This window comes from Magallana gigas, chromosome 8, assembly GCF_963853765.1.
Source record: "Magallana gigas chromosome 8, xbMagGiga1.1, whole genome shotgun sequence".
In the NCBI taxonomy this organism is placed as follows: domain Eukaryota; kingdom Metazoa; phylum Mollusca; class Bivalvia; order Ostreida; family Ostreidae; genus Magallana; species Magallana gigas.
In genome coordinates this window covers 4,539,853-4,561,977 of record NC_088860.1, presented here as the reverse complement: position 1 = coordinate 4,561,977, position 22,125 = coordinate 4,539,853, and the positions used below count along the sequence as shown (strand labels likewise).

The 22,125-nt window shown below is 33.2% G+C and overlaps 1 protein-coding gene and 1 long non-coding RNA gene across 17 annotated transcripts in view; both read left to right on the top strand.

The window, feature by feature from the left end:
* The first annotated feature begins 2,130 nt into the window (after window positions 1-2,130).
* On the top strand, window positions 2,131-4,302 carry LOC105341175 (uncharacterized). Its single transcript, XM_011447539.4, has 4 exons — window positions 2,131-2,253; window positions 3,266-3,301; window positions 3,649-3,947; window positions 4,252-4,302. Exons 1-3 carry the CDS (start codon window positions 2,214-2,216, stop codon window positions 3,921-3,923), a joined length of 351 nt encoding a protein of 116 aa, XP_011445841.3. The 5' UTR covers window positions 2,131-2,213; the 3' UTR covers window positions 3,924-3,947; window positions 4,252-4,302.
* Window positions 4,303-6,578: 2,276 nt separating this feature from the next.
* The window catches only part of LOC136270546 (uncharacterized), a 32,959-nt gene continuing 17,412 nt past the window's right edge, over window positions 6,579-22,125 (top strand). For 9 of the 16 annotated variants that reach the window (XR_010708328.1, XR_010708319.1, XR_010708316.1 and 6 more), the window contains exons 1-8: window positions 6,579-6,932; window positions 7,305-8,533; window positions 9,182-9,346; window positions 9,719-10,947; window positions 11,596-11,760; window positions 12,133-17,259; window positions 17,908-18,072; window positions 18,445-21,622. This is a non-coding gene — a long non-coding RNA (uncharacterized lncRNA). The remainder of the gene's footprint in view (window positions 6,933-7,304; window positions 8,534-9,181; window positions 9,347-9,718; window positions 10,948-11,595; window positions 11,761-12,132; window positions 17,260-17,907; window positions 18,073-18,444; window positions 21,623-22,125) is intronic. The other 7 variants (XR_010708320.1, XR_010708317.1, XR_010708321.1 and 4 more) reach the window with 7 other exon arrangements.

Below are 22,125 nucleotides of genomic sequence, written 5' to 3'. Positions count from 1 at the left end.
CAAAAGAAAATAAATCAAATGAAAAAGAGAAAAAAAGAATTACGCGTTGAGTCAACACAAAAATAGTGAGTTTTCCTTCCGCTTCATAGCCACGCAAGCGCAGGGGAATGTAAATACTGCAGCATGGCATACATCATGAGCCAGAAACCTCTCACTGAAAAATGATGTCTTCAAGAACTATATATCTATTTAGATGCATTCTCTTTAAATGCATATTTCTTACCACATTCATCGAATAGCTTCAAATTCAAATTCTTTTTTTTCATTGTGTCAATCACATTGTAACTACTTTAAGACAGAAATCGCAATAACGCGACACTAAACAAATGTCCAAAACAACTCGGTTTGCAATTTCCGGATGAGTTTTAATGACCTGTAAATTAATAGGTGATGACTTTTGATGCGCGAAACTTTTCGCGTGATGCAATTTCGAGTAGCTCTCTCTATTTCCGTTGTCATAATCAAAAAGTAAAACATCTATTTTGAGTCACCGTGCCACTTTAATTGGACATGGGAAACATAGAATATTTTAAATTCTTTAAAAATTCAGTTATATAATTCGATAATACGTTATATACCGGTATTAACTACGAACACACAGACTAACACAGGTTCTTGCTTAAAAGGACAATTCAACAAACCGGTAGTGTTCGAGTATCAAAGCATATTATGGCCATATACAAAGTAATCGCACACAAAAAATACAAAAACATAACAGCTCCAATCTCTATGGTACAGTTGAAATCAAAAAGTCTGCGAAAAAAAGAGGGTGAGAAGATTTTATTAGTGCCCTCTGTTTATAAAAATGGCCTGAGTTTTCTTAACAGGCACTTGTTTTTAAAAAGTACAAGAGTTTACGGTGTTTTACGTAGTAGTACTTTGAGAAGTGAATAAGTGTTCTGTATGAAACCGGCGCTGTATGTACTGGTTTATTTTTCTTCATGGAATTCCATTTCCTGGAATGAAACGAATTATGGAATTATAATGTACTTCCCATGACATGCTTAAATATCTAAAACATTGTCAATGTTCAGTTTTAAACATAAAGAAACAATAACTGCCACACTTGTCTTCACGATTTTAATCGTCTATTTGTGTGCAATTGTTCGCCAAATCAAATCTCTCTCTCCTCTCTCTCTCTCTCATCCATTTATATAATACGAATTTTTGTAATTTTTTGGCCACGTTAAAGTAATAAAAGTGCTGTAAAATGTCAACCTGAAAGATAAAAGCAAAAAAAAAAAAAAAAAAAAATAATCCCCCCAAAAAACCACACACTTCCTGTCAACCTAAGAATTTGTTTCTTCATATTTTATCGTAAAAGAATAAAAGAATTTGGAATGATTCTTTACCATGGCTTCGAGGTGTCCCAGGGCGACTTGAGACCGAGTGGAACACACTAGCCACCCTATCAATGCACGCTGATTGGAATCTTTTTAATTAATGTATATTTATTGTGAAATCACCAAAAAATACATTCTGCCTTTTCGAATTCACTCTTTTTTGTGGAAATAATTTTTAAATATTTTTTAAAAATTTGCAAAGTTTAGATCTGTTGTAATTTTATTAACTGTGAAATAGAAAAAAGGGTAAAAACGATCGATTAAAATCTGACCAAAGAATGTTTTAAAATGAATTATTACTGGCTAACGATGAAATATAAGGAAACAATATAAAACAGGTCTGCGAATTAGATAATTTATCTAAAAAATTAAAAAAAGATTATTTTAAATGTTTGTTAGCAAGGTTGTTAATTTTCGTTACATAAACAACAATTATGAAAGATCATTATCGAAAATAAAAGGTAAAGAGCAATTAACTTGAGACAAAGGTTAGCTATTGGTGAACTTTTGAGGAAAGTGCTTAAAAAAACAATTAAAACACCTAAAACGGAAAAGACACGTGAATTTTTCTAACAAAGAAATCACTGGAATTGTTTAATGCGCACTTTTTATGATGTCCAACATGTAAACACAGAGCTATTGACAAGGTGAGCAGGGTTCATACAAGGACATGGGAGAGGTTCAAACTTAATATGTTCATTATTCAATTAAAAAAATGATATTCCCATCATAAAAACAACATCGAACATCTTTTGATGATTTATTTACAAAACAATGAACTGCGCATGAGTTGTTTTAGAGGGGCTATAAATACGGAGTCGGTCCGGAGTCCGGTACATCGGTAATCAGCCCAGATAACCAGCAGCAAACATGATCCGAACTCTCCTTGTCCTGGCTCTGTCCCTCTACGGTGAGCAATCTTTTATTTACACTCTGTTCAGTTAGTGTTAATACGATAAGCAATCTTGTCTGATAAAGTAACACATAAAGTTTTACGTTAAGAAATTAACGGCACAGTTTAGATTCACTAATATCAATTTAATTTAAGTTCATTAAAGAGTAATTTGCCTTCCTTTCGTACAAAGTAAATGCTTACCGAATTTCTATTTTGATTAATTTGCTTATTTTGGGAAGAGGATCGGGGGAAAAGATTTGTTTTCGGCAGATAAAAAGTTGCACTTTGTATTAAAGCAATATGAGCTGCAATTTTCATGCTGAATTTTTTTTACTAAAATGTTATTTTCTACTAAACTTACAAAAAATATCATGGTTTTTAATTTCTGTAAGCCATATTTTTGTGGAAAAAGCTGTTAAGAAGCCTTAATTGATGCAAAATTGAATTATTGTCGTCCTGTACAAAAATTGAACTGCTATATATTCCTTAGAAGAGAAGTCTTCTGACAAAAATTAATGATTTTTTCAAATCTTATTTATCATAAAAGTTTAAGTTACATACAGACTTAGCATACTAGCAAGTTTTTGCAGCAAAATAAAATTCTAAAAAATACAGCTCATATTGCTAATAATATGAGTTATAACTAGTAATATAATTTATCAGTTAGACAATGCCAGTTTATCTAATTTGAATGCTCTAATTAATAGTAAGAGTTTTCAGAACACCAGCTTGTCGTCTTACCGAAGTATTATTTAAGGAGACTGGATAGTCAACAAATTGCCAAATCTATTTTAATAGTTTAAATATGAATTTTTTAGCCATTATCAAACTATAATCAAGTAATAAAAAAATTGCAAATATTTCGGCTTTATAATTGAAAGATTTGTTCTTTATCTTTATGCGGAACTCTTCTTCTCAAGGAGTTCAATATGGTTTATAAATGCCCAAGACCATCCAGCCCTCTTTACTGTGCATTTTGAATCTAAAATATGAATTTTATTAACAATACTCCTTTCTATTTCTACAGCTGTGAACGCAGCCGGTTACTATGGAGGCGGATATGGTAAGACGCACATTATTAGGTCTCAAAGTAAAGTTTCGAAGTACAGTGTGTAAAATGCGAGAATATTAATCAACAATTACACGTAATGACAAGAATAATGAACTGAAATTGAGTCATTGATGCCGTAAAAGATATTTAAAATCCCTCTGTGTCTGTCTCTGTCTGTCTGTCTGTCTGTGTGTCTCTCTCTCTCTCTCTCTCTCTCTCTCTCTCTCGTTAACAGTTCTGCTGAAAAAGATGACCAAATGACCATGCAATAAATTAACAAACAAAAATTGTTACCTCTTCTAATTCTCCGTATACTAGACCATGCAAATAAAATATGCTCTGTTACTATTTGCCTTCAGGATATAGAGGTGGATACGGGTACGGCGGATTAGGCGGACTAGGAGGAATAGGAGGCGGTGGACTAGGCGGTCTAGGTGGTATCGGCGGTATTGGCGGAATCGGTGGTATTGGTGGAATCGGAGGCGGTCTCGGTGGATTAGGCGGTCTTGGTGGAATCGGAGGCGGTCTTGGTGGAATCGGAGGCGGTCTTGGAGGAATCGGAGGCGGTCTTGGCGGAATCGGAGGCGGTCTTGGCGGAATCGGAGGAGGTTTTGGTGGAAAAGGCTACTACTGAGGCTCAGGTCGTATAGAAAATCCGGTAAGGATTCAAATACTCATGAGAAACATACATTATAAATTGTCTGCTTGAATGAATTGACATTTTTCATGAAGACAATACTTTTTAGAAAATAAATATACCATTGACGAGAACCAGATGAGCTTTACGAAATTAGCATTAATTTTTCATTATCCTTCACAAAATAATAAAGTTGTATATCTTTTGATGCATTATTGACATTGAGTTATGGACACAAAGGAATCTTAAATTTTTACGTAAGTCTCATATACCTGGGTATACTTTGAGCGGTTATTTAATTTTAATGTTTTTTTTTCTCTTGTAGATGATGGTTGTGCACAACGTATTGTAAAATAAAACCTCTGAAATATGCTTATCAAGTATTGTCTTTCATATTTATCATATTAGTAACCGGCCCTGTTGTTATACACAATCTAAATTAATAACTTTGTGATCAACTCATCCTCCCCTTCTTTTTACGAGTAGTGGAGCATTATCATTTCAAGCGAAGAGTTTTACTCTCACATTTGAGTGTTGATAAAATAACAACTTCATTTAACAGTAATGGTACAATTTCAATATAAATATATGGACAAAAAGAGGTCTTACAACGAAAAAACAAAAACATGCGACTGCGACTAGTATGAAAAAATATGTCTTAGAATTAGCAAACAAGTATACGAGTTATCGTTCTTCACTTATAACGCTCAATACAATAATAGTTCGTGTTCCTTTCATAACAATAATAAATGTACGTTGAATTCCTATCCATGATCGTTTGAGGAACTCGCTTTTAGCCGTGAACGAATCTTTCGACCAAGATTAGGCATGTTTATTTGTATGGCGGGCCACATTGCCCACGTATGCGAAATGATCCAAAGCTGAAGTTATTCTAAATAACACATGGTTGAAGAAGCAGTTCTTTTGCAACCTTACTTGATAACCTAAATGACAGTAATCAGCATTCGTCTATTCTTACACAGCTTTAACGTACTTCGTGCAATACAAACCTAAGTTAGCTGTGATAAAGTACCTTGACCAGGGCTGCGTTCATGACCTAGCTCTACATAGCCGATATGGTCTTTTATTGAACGATAAGCTAGCTTAATTAGCATTAACAGCATTATTTCTTTCAGTCCTCTTAAATGCAGCTCTGAACTTTTTAAAGGATTGTAGTAATGCGATATTTGTATTATTTCTTCACTTTTGTATTCCTCAACTGAACCACACCCTTGTGCAAACTTCAACATGCTTGAATCACAAATTGAATGAAAAATAAAATCAACTTTGCTGATGATAGGTGTAAGAGGTGGGCTATAGAAAAATAAGCCAGTTTTTGGAAGATGCATAACAATTGAAATAATACTTTTTATTTTCTCTTATGAATACAACTGGTTCAAATTCAAACCATCTGTAAGTGATTCGCAGCACAGAAAAAGTTTCAATAACAAAATTCCAAAAGGTTCATGTTTCAGATCCCATCTACATATTTCAGCAATTAAACAGCAATTGAAGTGGTTGCTTTTGGAAACCGAAAAACTCATTGTATTGAAGCAGCTATCACTGGAGGTTATAAACCCAGAAGTTAAACCTTGACAACATTGCTGTCGGCTGTACCCGGTATTCTTAGCCATGCTACATGTATAACAGGAACGAATGATCGTCTAACACATCTAAATGGCTAAAGATGATAGACATGTCACTTATACATGCACACTATCCTAAGGTAAAATAAGGGAATGCGCTTCATATAGATTTCTTCTGACGAATTCATGAAATATACAAGACATAGATACGACTCTTACTTCTAACGTATAGGTGGCACGAAAGAACTGCGAACGCTAACGCCCGTTTCCCGCCTACATTTTACATCCAAATACATGTATTTCGGAATTCCTGTCAGATATTCAAAAAACTAAGTTCTCTACTAAAGAGTATAATCTAATCCTAATCAAATTATATCAAAATAAAATTTGTAATCAAATTATTCATTTTTAAACAAAAGTTTTGCTAACACGGGGTCTAAAAAATTTTCATTGAAATCGGTCTCTATGAGTGAGGAAAATATTATTTAGCGGCCAATATGTGCATAAAAACTTAATAATAACATATTTACGATATATATTAAAGTAAAATTTCATATTAATTCAAATCTGTTAATTAGTTTTCAAAAATTTACAAAGCAAAATTCTTTTTTTTGGAATGTATTGCGGTCTGTAGACAAATGTCCCCCCCCCCCCCCCCCCCCCCGTGAAACAACAAACCATTTAGTAAAAAATATGCTAAATAACAATAATTAAAACCCCTCAAAAAGGAATTTTTGTTTCACAGGGGGGGGGGGGTGTTTTAAAAAACATTTCCGTTTTCCGGTATTTTCTATTATGGAATGAGCTATTTTAACCCAAAACACAAAGTTATCTCTCTTTGTTTGACCAAATCATATATATTAAATGGAAATATACATAAATGTTTACATTATAATAGAAAAATTTACTTTAATTAGACAACTTTCAAAAAATGACTTTTAGTTAGGCGGCTAGACAATGCTATCAGTCCTTTTATACAGTTCACTATACCCAGGAGATGTGTCCTCAGAAATCTGTATCTAGAATTTCCTCAGTTCCCATTCAGCACAAATACCTTTAATTTACTTCTTCAAGGTATCACACCGGTAATCGGCCAATCAAAATGAACTTAGTCAATTGTAGTTCCATATATACTTCAGAATTATTTTTTTCCTTGACTGAATTTTTACATTTTCCTTTACTCAGTTTTAAAAATTTTTGTACCACTGAGTAGGATATTTCATGTATTTTGTTAGGTGATGATTTTTTTTCACAGGGACTACTTCTTTCATGGCACATGCAGCAGCTTCCTGGGGAGTGTGCAGTCTGTTTACATACAAATGGAAAACACGTGGTTTTGAGGGTAGACCTGTTTGGAGCTAGATATTTTGAGAAAATGCAGTATCGCTTGCCCTTTTTATGGTGTTAGCTGATGAGATAGGTAACAAATAACATTTCCTCCGAATATTTTGTCATGAAAAATACAAACTGATTTTTAAGAATTTTTTCCCCTCTATAGTGTTATATAGTGAAAACAATTACCGGTGTGATACCTTGAAGGGCTGTGTGTCAAATTGAAAAAATGCATGCAGGTGCCAGTTTTCAGTATTTTATGTCAAATCTTGTTAACATAAATTAGTTTCTGTAGTCTGAAGATAGAAAAATGCTTTTAAAATTTTGTAATGAAAAAAATATGAAAAAGGATGATTTTTGGTGTGGAAAACATGTAATTTTTAATATATAATAATAAAAACCTTTAAAAATGGGTGATATGAAGTCACTGGAGCTTAGAATATTGGTTTCTGTGTTCTAGATGCTGTAAAAGTGTGCAGATCAGTTGTCGCAGTCATATATGATGCCCTCAGACTTTGTCGTAAGAGCACGCAGCGACTAGTTTTTCATCGAATGACCAATTTTGAGTTTACGTGCAAGTCTCAGAATTAAGCGACAAGTGCGAAACATTGCGAAGAAGAACATGAACAGTCTATCGAAGGATTATTTTGACAAAAACTTTAATTTCTTTGATTTCTGCTCACCTTATGTGAGATTTAATTTCATTTCCTACATAGTCATGATTCAAGGAATTAAGGGATTTGGGCAAATATGTGCTATGTTTATGTTTATTTTACACTGAATTATCCATTTGTAATAGTTTAAGGCAAAAACATGCTTTAACACCATTTACAAGATCACACAGATGCATATTTTGTGTAGAAAAGAGGTTTCATGCATTTAGTTGAGAAGGTCATTATGAGTCAAGTATATATAATATCATCATGATTGAATCTAGGAGCTTTTCATGGTTTTCATCCTTAAAAACTGATGAATTTCAGCTTACCAGAAAGTGATTTTATGCATTATAGCCCAAAAATCAGTTTCTTCCCACATTTTAAGGGGATTTCCTTATTTACAAAATACAAATACTGATATTTATGTTTGAATGACCTAAGATATTGAAACATTAGTCATTGTTAAAATGTTTAGAAGGAGATATTACTATTTTTTATATGGTAACCTCAGCACACCTGTCCTATTCTATGTAATGAAAATCAAAATTTGAATGAAATCATATCATGTAACATGTATGGGTACAATATAGATGCCCCACCCATATCCACAACTATGGGGGTTGGTATGATTCTTGTTTTAGTATTGTGATATGGCATGCACTTATGTGATTTCTCTTGTAAATATGCATCAGAAATGCATTGCTTTATTGAATTACATCATGTATATGCTTATTGCTCTTGCTGTAAATTATCTAACATGTGTCAATCATCATTGATCAGTAATTCTCTTCAAATTCTATAGGGATAGCCTGATGAGGGGTATAATTAAGTGTGTCCAATTGAAATTTCATGGCTACTTTTGCTCTACAGACAGAATGTTACATAAATCACAGAATGAAGTTGCATCCCAGTTGTTTCTTTTACATTTCTTATCATCAAAGCAAGATTTATGTTTGTCAGAGCAGATCTGAGCTCCATTACATGCTGATATCATTTGGGCTGTCCTGTGTTACCATGCTGCTTTTAGATAAAAGTGAGTATGGCAGTGTGTAGACAAGTAAACAGGCTTTACCTGATATATAAATTTACCAGATACAGATTTCATTTTTGACCTGATAATTCACAATATAGTTATGAAATGTGTGAACAATAGGGGTAAATTTCTTCTTTGTTATGCAATGATTGCATAATGAAGTGACTCTAATGGAATATTTTTATTTTGATGTAAAGAAAAATGTATATGCTCTGATTTGGTACCAAGATGATTTTGTATCTTGTTGTTTTAAGGATAAAAATTGGCTTCAGGTCATGCATGGTGTGAGGCTCCAAATGTGTTTCATCTGTGCTATTTTCTTCAGTCTGAGTAAGGGAGATAAATCCTCAATAGCTTAAGAAATATTGGGAGCTTGGGGACAGGGTTTTAGGGATTTGGTGACAGTTGATTGGGAATTCTCAGGTGCAAATTTGAAAGGGATCTGGCATCTTTAGAGTCTCTTCAAGGTATCACACCGGTAATCGGCCAATCAAAATGAACTTAGTCAATTGTAGTTCCATATATACTTCAGAATTATTTTTTTCCTTGACTGAATTTTTACATTTTCCTTTACTCAGTTTTAAAAATTTTTGTACCACTGAGTAGGATATTTCATGTATTTTGTTAGGTGATGATTTTTTTTCACAGGGACTACTTCTTTCATGGCACATGCAGCAGCTTCCTGGGGAGTGTGCAGTCTGTTTACATACAAATGGAAAACACGTGGTTTTGAGGGTAGACCTGTTTGGAGCTAGATATTTTGAGAAAATGCAGTATCGCTTGCCCTTTTTATGGTGTTAGCTGATGAGATAGGTAACAAATAACATTTCCTCCGAATATTTTGTCATGAAAAATACAAACTGATTTTTAAGAATTTTTTCCCCTCTATAGTGTTATATAGTGAAAACAATTACCGGTGTGATACCTTGAAGGGCTGTGTGTCAAATTGAAAAAATGCATGCAGGTGCCAGTTTTCAGTATTTTATGTCAAATCTTGTTAACATAAATTAGTTTCTGTAGTCTGAAGATAGAAAAATGCTTTTAAAATTTTGTAATGAAAAAAATATGAAAAAGGATGATTTTTGGTGTGGAAAACATGTAATTTTTAATATATAATAATAAAAACCTTTAAAAATGGGTGATATGAAGTCACTGGAGCTTAGAATATTGGTTTCTGTGTTCTAGATGCTGTAAAAGTGTGCAGATCAGTTGTCGCAGTCATATATGATGCCCTCAGACTTTGTCGTAAGAGCACGCAGCGACTAGTTTTTCATCGAATGACCAATTTTGAGTTTACGTGCAAGTCTCAGAATTAAGCGACAAGTGCGAAACATTGCGAAGAAGAACATGAACAGTCTATCGAAGGATTATTTTGACAAAAACTTTAATTTCTTTGATTTCTGCTCACCTTATGTGAGATTTAATTTCATTTCCTACATAGTCATGATTCAAGGAATTAAGGGATTTGGGCAAATATGTGCTATGTTTATGTTTATTTTACACTGAATTATCCATTTGTAATAGTTTAAGGCAAAAACATGCTTTAACACCATTTACAAGATCACACAGATGCATATTTTGTGTAGAAAAGAGGTTTCATGCATTTAGTTGAGAAGGTCATTATGAGTCAAGTATATATAATATCATCATGATTGAATCTAGGAGCTTTTCATGGTTTTCATCCTTAAAAACTGATGAATTTCAGCTTACCAGAAAGTGATTTTATGCATTATAGCCCAAAAATCAGTTTCTTCCCACATTTTAAGGGGATTTCCTTATTTACAAAATACAAATACTGATATTTATGTTTGAATGACCTAAGATATTGAAACATTAGTCATTGTTAAAATGTTTAGAAGGAGATATTACTATTTTTTATATGGTAACCTCAGCACACCTGTCCTATTCTATGTAATGAAAATCAAAATTTGAATGAAATCATATCATGTAACATGTATGGGTACAATATAGATGCCCCACCCATATCCACAACTATGGGGGTTGGTATGATTCTTGTTTTAGTATTGTGATATGGCATGCACTTATGTGATTTCTCTTGTAAATATGCATCAGAAATGCATTGCTTTATTGAATTACATCATGTATATGCTTATTGCTCTTGCTGTAAATTATCTAACATGTGTCAATCATCATTGATCAGTAATTCTCTTCAAATTCTATAGGGATAGCCTGATGAGGGGTATAATTAAGTGTGTCCAATTGAAATTTCATGGCTACTTTTGCTCTACAGACAGAATGTTACATAAATCACAGAATGAAGTTGCATCCCAGTTGTTTCTTTTACATTTCTTATCATCAAAGCAAGATTTATGTTTGTCAGAGCAGATCTGAGCTCCATTACATGCTGATATCATTTGGGCTGTCCTGTGTTACCATGCTGCTTTTAGATAAAAGTGAGTATGGCAGTGTGTAGACAAGTAAACAGGCTTTACCTGATATATAAATTTACCAGATACAGATTTCATTTTTGACCTGATAATTCACAATATAGTTATGAAATGTGTGAACAATAGGGGTAAATTTCTTCTTTGTTATGCAATGATTGCATAATGAAGTGACTCTAATGGAATATTTTTATTTTGATGTAAAGAAAAATGTATATGCTCTGATTTGGTACCAAGATGATTTTGTATCTTGTTGTTTTAAGGATAAAAATTGGCTTCAGGTCATGCATGGTGTGAGGCTCCAAATGTGTTTCATCTGTGCTATTTTCTTCAGTCTGAGTAAGGGAGATAAATCCTCAATAGCTTAAGAAATATTGGGAGCTTGGGGACAGGGTTTTAGGGATTTGGTGACAGTTGATTGGGAATTCTCAGGTGCAAATTTGAAAGGGATCTGGCATCTTTAGAGTCTCTTCAAGGTATCACACCGGTAATCGGCCAATCAAAATGAACTTAGTCAATTGTAGTTCCATATATACTTCAGAATTATTTTTTTCCTTGACTGAATTTTTACATTTTCCTTTACTCAGTTTTAAAAATTTTTGTACCACTGAGTAGGATATTTCATGTATTTTGTTAGGTGATGATTTTTTTTCACAGGGACTACTTCTTTCATGGCACATGCAGCAGCTTCCTGGGGAGTGTGCAGTCTGTTTACATACAAATGGAAAACACGTGGTTTTGAGGGTAGACCTGTTTGGAGCTAGATATTTTGAGAAAATGCAGTATCGCTTGCCCTTTTTATGGTGTTAGCTGATGAGATAGGTAACAAATAACATTTCCTCCGAATATTTTGTCATGAAAAATACAAACTGATTTTTAAGAATTTTTTCCCCTCTATAGTGTTATATAGTGAAAACAATTACCGGTGTGATACCTTGAAGGGCTGTGTGTCAAATTGAAAAAATGCATGCAGGTGCCAGTTTTCAGTATTTTATGTCAAATCTTGTTAACATAAATTAGTTTCTGTAGTCTGAAGATAGAAAAATGCTTTTAAAATTTTGTAATGAAAAAAATATGAAAAAGGATGATTTTTGGTGTGGAAAACATGTAATTTTTAATATATAATAATAAAAACCTTTAAAAATGGGTGATATGAAGTCACTGGAGCTTAGAATATTGGTTTCTGTGTTCTAGATGCTGTAAAAGTGTGCAGATCAGTTGTCGCAGTCATATATGATGCCCTCAGACTTTGTCGTAAGAGCACGCAGCGACTAGTTTTTCATCGAATGACCAATTTTGAGTTTACGTGCAAGTCTCAGAATTAAGCGACAAGTGCGAAACATTGCGAAGAAGAACATGAACAGTCTATCGAAGGATTATTTTGACAAAAACTTTAATTTCTTTGATTTCTGCTCACCTTATGTGAGATTTAATTTCATTTCCTACATAGTCATGATTCAAGGAATTAAGGGATTTGGGCAAATATGTGCTATGTTTATGTTTATTTTACACTGAATTATCCATTTGTAATAGTTTAAGGCAAAAACATGCTTTAACACCATTTACAAGATCACACAGATGCATATTTTGTGTAGAAAAGAGGTTTCATGCATTTAGTTGAGAAGGTCATTATGAGTCAAGTATATATAATATCATCATGATTGAATCTAGGAGCTTTTCATGGTTTTCATCCTTAAAAACTGATGAATTTCAGCTTACCAGAAAGTGATTTTATGCATTATAGCCCAAAAATCAGTTTCTTCCCACATTTTAAGGGGATTTCCTTATTTACAAAATACAAATACTGATATTTATGTTTGAATGACCTAAGATATTGAAACATTAGTCATTGTTAAAATGTTTAGAAGGAGATATTACTATTTTTTATATGGTAACCTCAGCACACCTGTCCTATTCTATGTAATGAAAATCAAAATTTGAATGAAATCATATCATGTAACATGTATGGGTACAATATAGATGCCCCACCCATATCCACAACTATGGGGGTTGGTATGATTCTTGTTTTAGTATTGTGATATGGCATGCACTTATGTGATTTCTCTTGTAAATATGCATCAGAAATGCATTGCTTTATTGAATTACATCATGTATATGCTTATTGCTCTTGCTGTAAATTATCTAACATGTGTCAATCATCATTGATCAGTAATTCTCTTCAAATTCTATAGGGATAGCCTGATGAGGGGTATAATTAAGTGTGTCCAATTGAAATTTCATGGCTACTTTTGCTCTACAGACAGAATGTTACATAAATCACAGAATGAAGTTGCATCCCAGTTGTTTCTTTTACATTTCTTATCATCAAAGCAAGATTTATGTTTGTCAGAGCAGATCTGAGCTCCATTACATGCTGATATCATTTGGGCTGTCCTGTGTTACCATGCTGCTTTTAGATAAAAGTGAGTATGGCAGTGTGTAGACAAGTAAACAGGCTTTACCTGATATATAAATTTACCAGATACAGATTTCATTTTTGACCTGATAATTCACAATATAGTTATGAAATGTGTGAACAATAGGGGTAAATTTCTTCTTTGTTATGCAATGATTGCATAATGAAGTGACTCTAATGGAATATTTTTATTTTGATGTAAAGAAAAATGTATATGCTCTGATTTGGTACCAAGATGATTTTGTATCTTGTTGTTTTAAGGATAAAAATTGGCTTCAGGTCATGCATGGTGTGAGGCTCCAAATGTGTTTCATCTGTGCTATTTTCTTCAGTCTGAGTAAGGGAGATAAATCCTCAATAGCTTAAGAAATATTGGGAGCTTGGGGACAGGGTTTTAGGGATTTGGTGACAGTTGATTGGGAATTCTCAGGTGCAAATTTGAAAGGGATCTGGCATCTTTAGAGTCTCTTCAAGGGCTGTGTGTCAAATTGAAAAAATGCATGCAGGTGCCAGTTTTCAGTATTTTATGTCAAATCTTGTTAACATAAATTAGTTTCTGTAGTCTGAAGATAGAAAAATGCTTTTAAAATTTTGTAATGAAAAAAATATGAAAAAGGATGATTTTTGGTGTGGAAAACATGTAATTTTTAATATATAATAATAAAAACCTTTAAAAATGGGTGATATGAAGTCACTGGAGCTTAGAATATTGGTTTCTGTGTTCTAGATGCTGTAAAAGTGTGCAGATCAGTTGTCGCAGTCATATATGATGCCCTCAGACTTTGTCGTAAGAGCACGCAGCGACTAGTTTTTCATCGAATGACCAATTTTGAGTTTACGTGCAAGTCTCAGAATTAAGCGACAAGTGCGAAACATTGCGAAGAAGAACATGAACAGTCTATCGAAGGATTATTTTGACAAAAACTTTAATTTCTTTGATTTCTGCTCACCTTATGTGAGATTTAATTTCATTTCCTACATAGTCATGATTCAAGGAATTAAGGGATTTGGGCAAATATGTGCTATGTTTATGTTTATTTTACACTGAATTATCCATTTGTAATAGTTTAAGGCAAAAACATGCTTTAACACCATTTACAAGATCACACAGATGCATATTTTGTGTAGAAAAGAGGTTTCATGCATTTAGTTGAGAAGGTCATTATGAGTCAAGTATATATAATATCATCATGATTGAATCTAGGAGCTTTTCATGGTTTTCATCCTTAAAAACTGATGAATTTCAGCTTACCAGAAAGTGATTTTATGCATTATAGCCCAAAAATCAGTTTCTTCCCACATTTTAAGGGGATTTCCTTATTTACAAAATACAAATACTGATATTTATGTTTGAATGACCTAAGATATTGAAACATTAGTCATTGTTAAAATGTTTAGAAGGAGATATTACTATTTTTTATATGGTAACCTCAGCACACCTGTCCTATTCTATGTAATGAAAATCAAAATTTGAATGAAATCATATCATGTAACATGTATGGGTACAATATAGATGCCCCACCCATATCCACAACTATGGGGGTTGGTATGATTCTTGTTTTAGTATTGTGATATGGCATGCACTTATGTGATTTCTCTTGTAAATATGCATCAGAAATGCATTGCTTTATTGAATTACATCATGTATATGCTTATTGCTCTTGCTGTAAATTATCTAACATGTGTCAATCATCATTGATCAGTAATTCTCTTCAAATTCTATAGGGATAGCCTGATGAGGGGTATAATTAAGTGTGTCCAATTGAAATTTCATGGCTACTTTTGCTCTACAGACAGAATGTTACATAAATCACAGAATGAAGTTGCATCCCAGTTGTTTCTTTTACATTTCTTATCATCAAAGCAAGATTTATGTTTGTCAGAGCAGATCTGAGCTCCATTACATGCTGATATCATTTGGGCTGTCCTGTGTTACCATGCTGCTTTTAGATAAAAGTGAGTATGGCAGTGTGTAGACAAGTAAACAGGCTTTACCTGATATATAAATTTACCAGATACAGATTTCATTTTTGACCTGATAATTCACAATATAGTTATGAAATGTGTGAACAATAGGGGTAAATTTCTTCTTTGTTATGCAATGATTGCATAATGAAGTGACTCTAATGGAATATTTTTATTTTGATGTAAAGAAAAATGTATATGCTCTGATTTGGTACCAAGATGATTTTGTATCTTGTTGTTTTAAGGATAAAAATTGGCTTCAGGTCATGCATGGTGTGAGGCTCCAAATGTGTTTCATCTGTGCTATTTTCTTCAGTCTGAGTAAGGGAGATAAATCCTCAATAGCTTAAGAAATATTGGGAGCTTGGGGACAGGGTTTTAGGGATTTGGTGACAGTTGATTGGGAATTCTCAGGTGCAAATTTGAAAGGGATCTGGCATCTTTAGAGTCTCTTGAAGGGCTGTGTGTCAAATTGAAAAAATGCATGCAGGTGCCAGTTTTCAGTATTTTATGTCAAATCTTGTTAACATAAATTAGTTTCTGTAGTCTGAAGATAGAAAAATGCTTTTAAAATTTTGTAATGAAAAAAATATGAAAAAGGATGATTTTTGGTGTGGAAAACATGTAATTTTTAATATATAATAATAAAAACCTTTAAAAATGGGTGATATGAAGTCACTGGAGCTTAGAATATTGGTTTCTGTGTTCTAGATGCTGTAAAAGTGTGCAGATCAGTTGTCGCAGTCATATATGATGCCCTCAGACTTTGTCGTAAGAGCACGCAGCGACTAGTTTTTCATCGAATGACCAATTTTGAGTTTACGTGCAAGTCTCAGAATTAAGCGACAAGTGCGAAACATTGCGAAGAAGAACATGAACAGTCTATCGAAGGATTATTTTGACAAAAACTTTAATTTCTTTGATTTCTGCTCACCTTATGTGAGATTTAATTTCATTTCCTACATAGTCATGATTCAAGGAATTAAGGGATTTGGGCAAATATGTGCTATGTTTATGTTTATTTTACACTGAATTATCCATTTGTAATAGTTTAAGGCAAAAACATGCTTTAACACCATTTACAAGATCACACAGATGCATATTTTGTGTAGAAAAGAGGTTTCATGCATTTAGTTGAGAAGGTCATTATGAGTCAAGTATATATAATATCATCATGATTGAATCTAGGAGCTTTTCATGGTTTTCATCCTTAAAAACTGATGAATTTCAGCTTACCAGAAAGTGATTTTATGCATTATAGCCCAAAAATCAGTTTCTTCCCACATTTTAAGGGGATTTCCTTATTTACAAAATACAAATACTGATATTTATGTTTGAATGACCTAAGATATTGAAACATTAGTCATTGTTAAAATGTTTAGAAGGAGATATTACTATTTTTTATATGGTAACCTCAGCACACCTGTCCTATTCTATGTAATGAAAATCAAAATTTGAATGAAATCATATCATGTAACATGTATGGGTACAATATAGATGCCCCACCCATATCCACAACTATGGGGGTTGGTATGATTCTTGTTTTAGTATTGTGATATGGCATGCACTTATGTGATTTCTCTTGTAAATATGCATCAGAAATGCATTGCTTTATTGAATTACATCATGTATATGCTTATTGCTCTTGCTGTAAATTATCTAACATGTGTCAATCATCATTGATCAGTAATTCTCTTCAAATTCTATAGGGATAGCCTGATGAGGGGTATAATTAAGTGTGTCCAATTGAAATTTCATGGCTACTTTTGCTCTACAGACAGAATGTTACATAAATCACAGAATGAAGTTGCATCCCAGTTGTTTCTTTTACATTTCTTATCATCAAAGCAAGATTTATGTTTGTCAGAGCAGATCTGAGCTCCATTACATGCTGATATCATTTGGGCTGTCCTGTGTTACCATGCTGCTTTTAGATAAAAGTGAGTATGGCAGTGTGTAGACAAGTAAACAGGCTTTACCTGATATATAAATTTACCAGATACAGATTTCATTTTTGACCTGATAATTCACAATATAGTTATGAAATGTGTGAACAATAGGGGTAAATTTCTTCTTTGTTATGCAATGATTGCATAATGAAGTGACTCTAATGGAATATTTTTATTTTGATGTAAAGAAAAATGTATATGCTCTGATTTGGTACCAAGATGATTTTGTATCTTGTTGTTTTAAGGATAAAAATTGGCTTCAGGTCATGCATGGTGTGAGGCTCCAAATGTGTTTCATCTGTGCTATTTTCTTCAGTCTGAGTAAGGGAGATAAATCCTCAATAGCTTAAGAAATATTGGGAGCTTGGGGACAGGGTTTTAGGGATTTGGTGACAGTTGATTGGGAATTCTCAGGTGCAAATTTGAAAGGGATCTGGCATCTTTAGAGTCTCTTCAAGGTATCACACCGGTAATCGGCCAATCAAAATGAACTTAGTCAATTGTAGTTCCATATATACTTCAGAATTATTTTTTTCCTTGACTGAATTTTTACATTTTCCTTTACTCAGTTTTAAAAATTTTTGTACCACTGAGTAGGATATTTCATGTATTTTGTTAGGTGATGATTTTTTTTCACAGGGACTACTTCTTTCATGGCACATGCAGCAGCTTCCTGGGGAGTGTGCAGTCTGTTTACATACAAATGGAAAACACGTGGTTTTGAGGGTAGACCTGTTTGGAGCTAGATATTTTGAGAAAATGCAGTATCGCTTGCCCTTTTTATGGTGTTAGCTGATGAGATAGGTAACAAATAACATTTCCTCCGAATATTTTGTCATGAAAAATACAAACTGATTTTTAAGAATTTTTTCCCCTCTATAGTGTTATATAGTGAAAACAATTACCGGTGTGATACCTTGAAGGGCTGTGTGTCAAATTGAAAAAATGCATGCAGGTGCCAGTTTTCAGTATTTTATGTCAAATCTTGTTAACATAAATTAGTTTCTGTAGTCTGAAGATAGAAAAATGCTTTTAAAATTTTGTAATGAAAAAAATATGAAAAAGGATGATTTTTGGTGTGGAAAACATGTAATTTTTAATATATAATAATAAAAACCTTTAAAAATGGGTGATATGAAGTCACTGGAGCTTAGAATATTGGTTTCTGTGTTCTAGATGCTGTAAAAGTGTGCAGATCAGTTGTCGCAGTCATATATGATGCCCTCAGACTTTGTCGTAAGAGCACGCAGCGACTAGTTTTTCATCGAATGACCAATTTTGAGTTTACGTGCAAGTCTCAGAATTAAGCGACAAGTGCGAAACATTGCGAAGAAGAACATGAACAGTCTATCGAAGGATTATTTTGACAAAAACTTTAATTTCTTTGATTTCTGCTCACCTTATGTGAGATTTAATTTCATTTCCTACATAGTCATGATTCAAGGAATTAAGGGATTTGGGCAAATATGTGCTATGTTTATGTTTATTTTACACTGAATTATCCATTTGTAATAGTTTAAGGCAAAAACATGCTTTAACACCATTTACAAGATCACACAGATGCATATTTTGTGTAGAAAAGAGGTTTCATGCATTTAGTTGAGAAGGTCATTATGAGTCAAGTATATATAATATCATCATGATTGAATCTAGGAGCTTTTCATGGTTTTCATCCTTAAAAACTGATGAATTTCAGCTTACCAGAAAGTGATTTTATGCATTATAGCCCAAAAATCAGTTTCTTCCCACATTTTAAGGGGATTTCCTTATTTACAAAATACAAATACTGATATTTATGTTTGAATGACCTAAGATATTGAAACATTAGTCATTGTTAAAATGTTTAGAAGGAGATATTACTATTTTTTATATGGTAACCTCAGCACACCTGTCCTATTCTATGTAATGAAAATCAAAATTTGAATGAAATCATATCATGTAACATGTATGGGTACAATATAGATGCCCCACCCATATCCACAACTATGGGGGTTGGTATGATTCTTGTTTTAGTATTGTGATATGGCATGCACTTATGTGATTTCTCTTGTAAATATGCATCAGAAATGCATTGCTTTATTGAATTACATCATGTATATGCTTATTGCTCTTGCTGTAAATTATCTAACATGTGTCAATCATCATTGATCAGTAATTCTCTTCAAATTCTATAGGGATAGCCTGATGAGGGGTATAATTAAGTGTGTCCAATTGAAATTTCATGGCTACTTTTGCTCTACAGACAGAATGTTACATAAATCACAGAATGAAGTTGCATCCCAGTTGTTTCTTTTACATTTCTTATCATCAAAGCAAGATTTATGTTTGTCAGAGCAGATCTGAGCTCCATTACATGCTGATATCATTTGGGCTGTCCTGTGTTACCATGCTGCTTTTAGATAAAAGTGAGTATGGCAGTGTGTAGACAAGTAAACAGGCTTTACCTGATATATAAATTTACCAGATACAGATTTCATTTTTGACCTGATAATTCACAATATAGTTATGAAATGTGTGAACAATAGGGGTAAATTTCTTCTTTGTTATGCAATGATTGCATAATGAAGTGACTCTAATGGAATATTTTTATTTTGATGTAAAGAAAAATGTATATGCTCTGATTTGGTACCAAGATGATTTTGTATCTTGTTGTTTTAAGGATAAAAATTGGCTTCAGGTCATGCATGGTGTGAGGCTCCAAATGTGTTTCATCTGTGCTATTTTCTTCAGTCTGAGTAAGGGAGATAAATCCTCAATAGCTTAAGAAATATTGGGAGCTTGGGGACAGGGTTTTAGGGATTTGGTGACAGTTGATTGGGAATTCTCAGGTGCAAATTTGAAAGGGATCTGGCATCTTTAGAGTCTCTTGAAGGGCTGTGTGTCAAATTGAAAAAATGCATGCAGGTGCCAGTTTTCAGTATTTTATGTCAAATCTTGTTAACATAAATTAGTTTCTGTAGTCTGAAGATAGAAAAATGCTTTTAAAATTTTGTAATGAAAAAAATATGAAAAAGGATGATTTTTGGTGTGGAAAACATGTAATTTTTAATATATAATAATAAAAACCTTTAAAAATGGGTGATATGAAGTCACTGGAGCTTAGAATATTGGTTTCTGTGTTCTAGATGCTGTAAAAGTGTGCAGATCAGTTGTCGCAGTCATATATGATGCCCTCAGACTTTGTCGTAAGAGCACGCAGCGACTAGTTTTTCATCGAATGACCAATTTTGAGTTTACGTGCAAGTCTCAGAATTAAGCGACAAGTGCGAAACATTGCGAAGAAGAACATGAACAGTCTATCGAAGGATTATTTTGACAAAAACTTTAATTTCTTTGATTTCTGCTCACCTTATGTGAGATTTAATTTCATTTCCTACATAGTCATGATTCAAGGAATTAAGGGATTTGGGCAAATATGTGCTATGTTTATGTTTATTTTACACTGAATTATCCATTTGTAATAGTTTAAGGCAAAAACATGCTTTAACACCATTTACAAGATCACACAGATGCATATTTTGTGTAGAAAAGAGGTTTCATGCATTTAGTTGAGAAGGTCATTATGAGTCAAGTATATATAATATCATCATGATTGAATCTAGGAGCTTTTCATGGTTTTCATCCTTAAAAACTGATGAATTTCAGCTTACCAGAAAGTGATTTTATGCATTATAGCCCAAAAATCAGTTTCTTCCCACATTTTAAGGGGATTTCCTTATTTACAAAATACAAATACTGATATTTATGTTTGAATGACCTAAGATATTGAAACATTAGTCATTGTTAAAATGTTTAGAAGGAGATATTACTATTTTTTATATGGTAACCTCAGCACACCTGTCCTATTCTATGTAATGAAAATCAAAATTTGAATGAAATCATATCATGTAACATGTATGGGTACAATATAGATGCCCCACCCATATCCACAACTATGGGGGTTGGTATGATTCTTGTTTTAGTATTGTGATATGGCATGCACTTATGTGATTTCTCTTGTAAATATGCATCAGAAATGCATTGCTTTATTGAATTACATCATGTATATGCTTATTGCTCTTGCTGTAAATTATCTAACATGTGTCAATCATCATTGATCAGTAATTCTCTTCAAATTCTATAGGGATAGCCTGATGAGGGGTATAATTAAGTGTGTCCAATTGAAATTTCATGGCTACTTTTGCTCTACAGACAGAATGTTACATAAATCACAGAATGAAGTTGCATCCCAGTTGTTTCTTTTACATTTCTTATCATCAAAGCAAGATTTATGTTTGTCAGAGCAGATCTGAGCTCCATTACATGCTGATATCATTTGGGCTGTCCTGTGTTACCATGCTGCTTTTAGATAAAAGTGAGTATGGCAGTGTGTAGACAAGTAAACAGGCTTTACCTGATATATAAATTTACCAGATACAGATTTCATTTTTGACCTGATAATTCACAATATAGTTATGAAATGTGTGAACAATAGGGGTAAATTTCTTCTTTGTTATGCAATGATTGCATAATGAAGTGACTCTAATGGAATATTTTTATTTTGATGTAAAGAAAAATGTATATGCTCTGATTTGGTACCAAGATGATTTTGTATCTTGTTGTTTTAAGGATAAAAATTGGCTTCAGGTCATGCATGGTGTGAGGCTCCAAATGTGTTTCATCTGTGCTATTTTCTTCAGTCTGAGTAAGGGAGATAAATCCTCAATAGCTTAAGAAATATTGGGAGCTTGGGGACAGGGTTTTAGGGATTTGGTGACAGTTGATTGGGAATTCTCAGGTGCAAATTTGAAAGGGATCTGGCATCTTTAGAGTCTCTTCAAGGTATCACACCGGTAATCGGCCAATCAAAATGAACTT

Bases quoted from the DNA above. Each gene is read 5' to 3' on its own strand.
- LOC105341175 (XM_011447539.4), top strand. From the start codon at position 2,214: ATGATCCGAACTCTCCTTGTCCTGGCTCTGTCCCTCTACG. The intron at 2,254-3,265 runs GTGAGCAATCTT...CTATTTCTACAG, and splicing joins CCTGGCTCTGTCCCTCTACG to CTGTGAACGCAGCCGGTTAC. The intron at 3,302-3,648 runs GTAAGACGCACA...ATTTGCCTTCAG, and splicing joins TTACTATGGAGGCGGATATG to GATATAGAGGTGGATACGGG.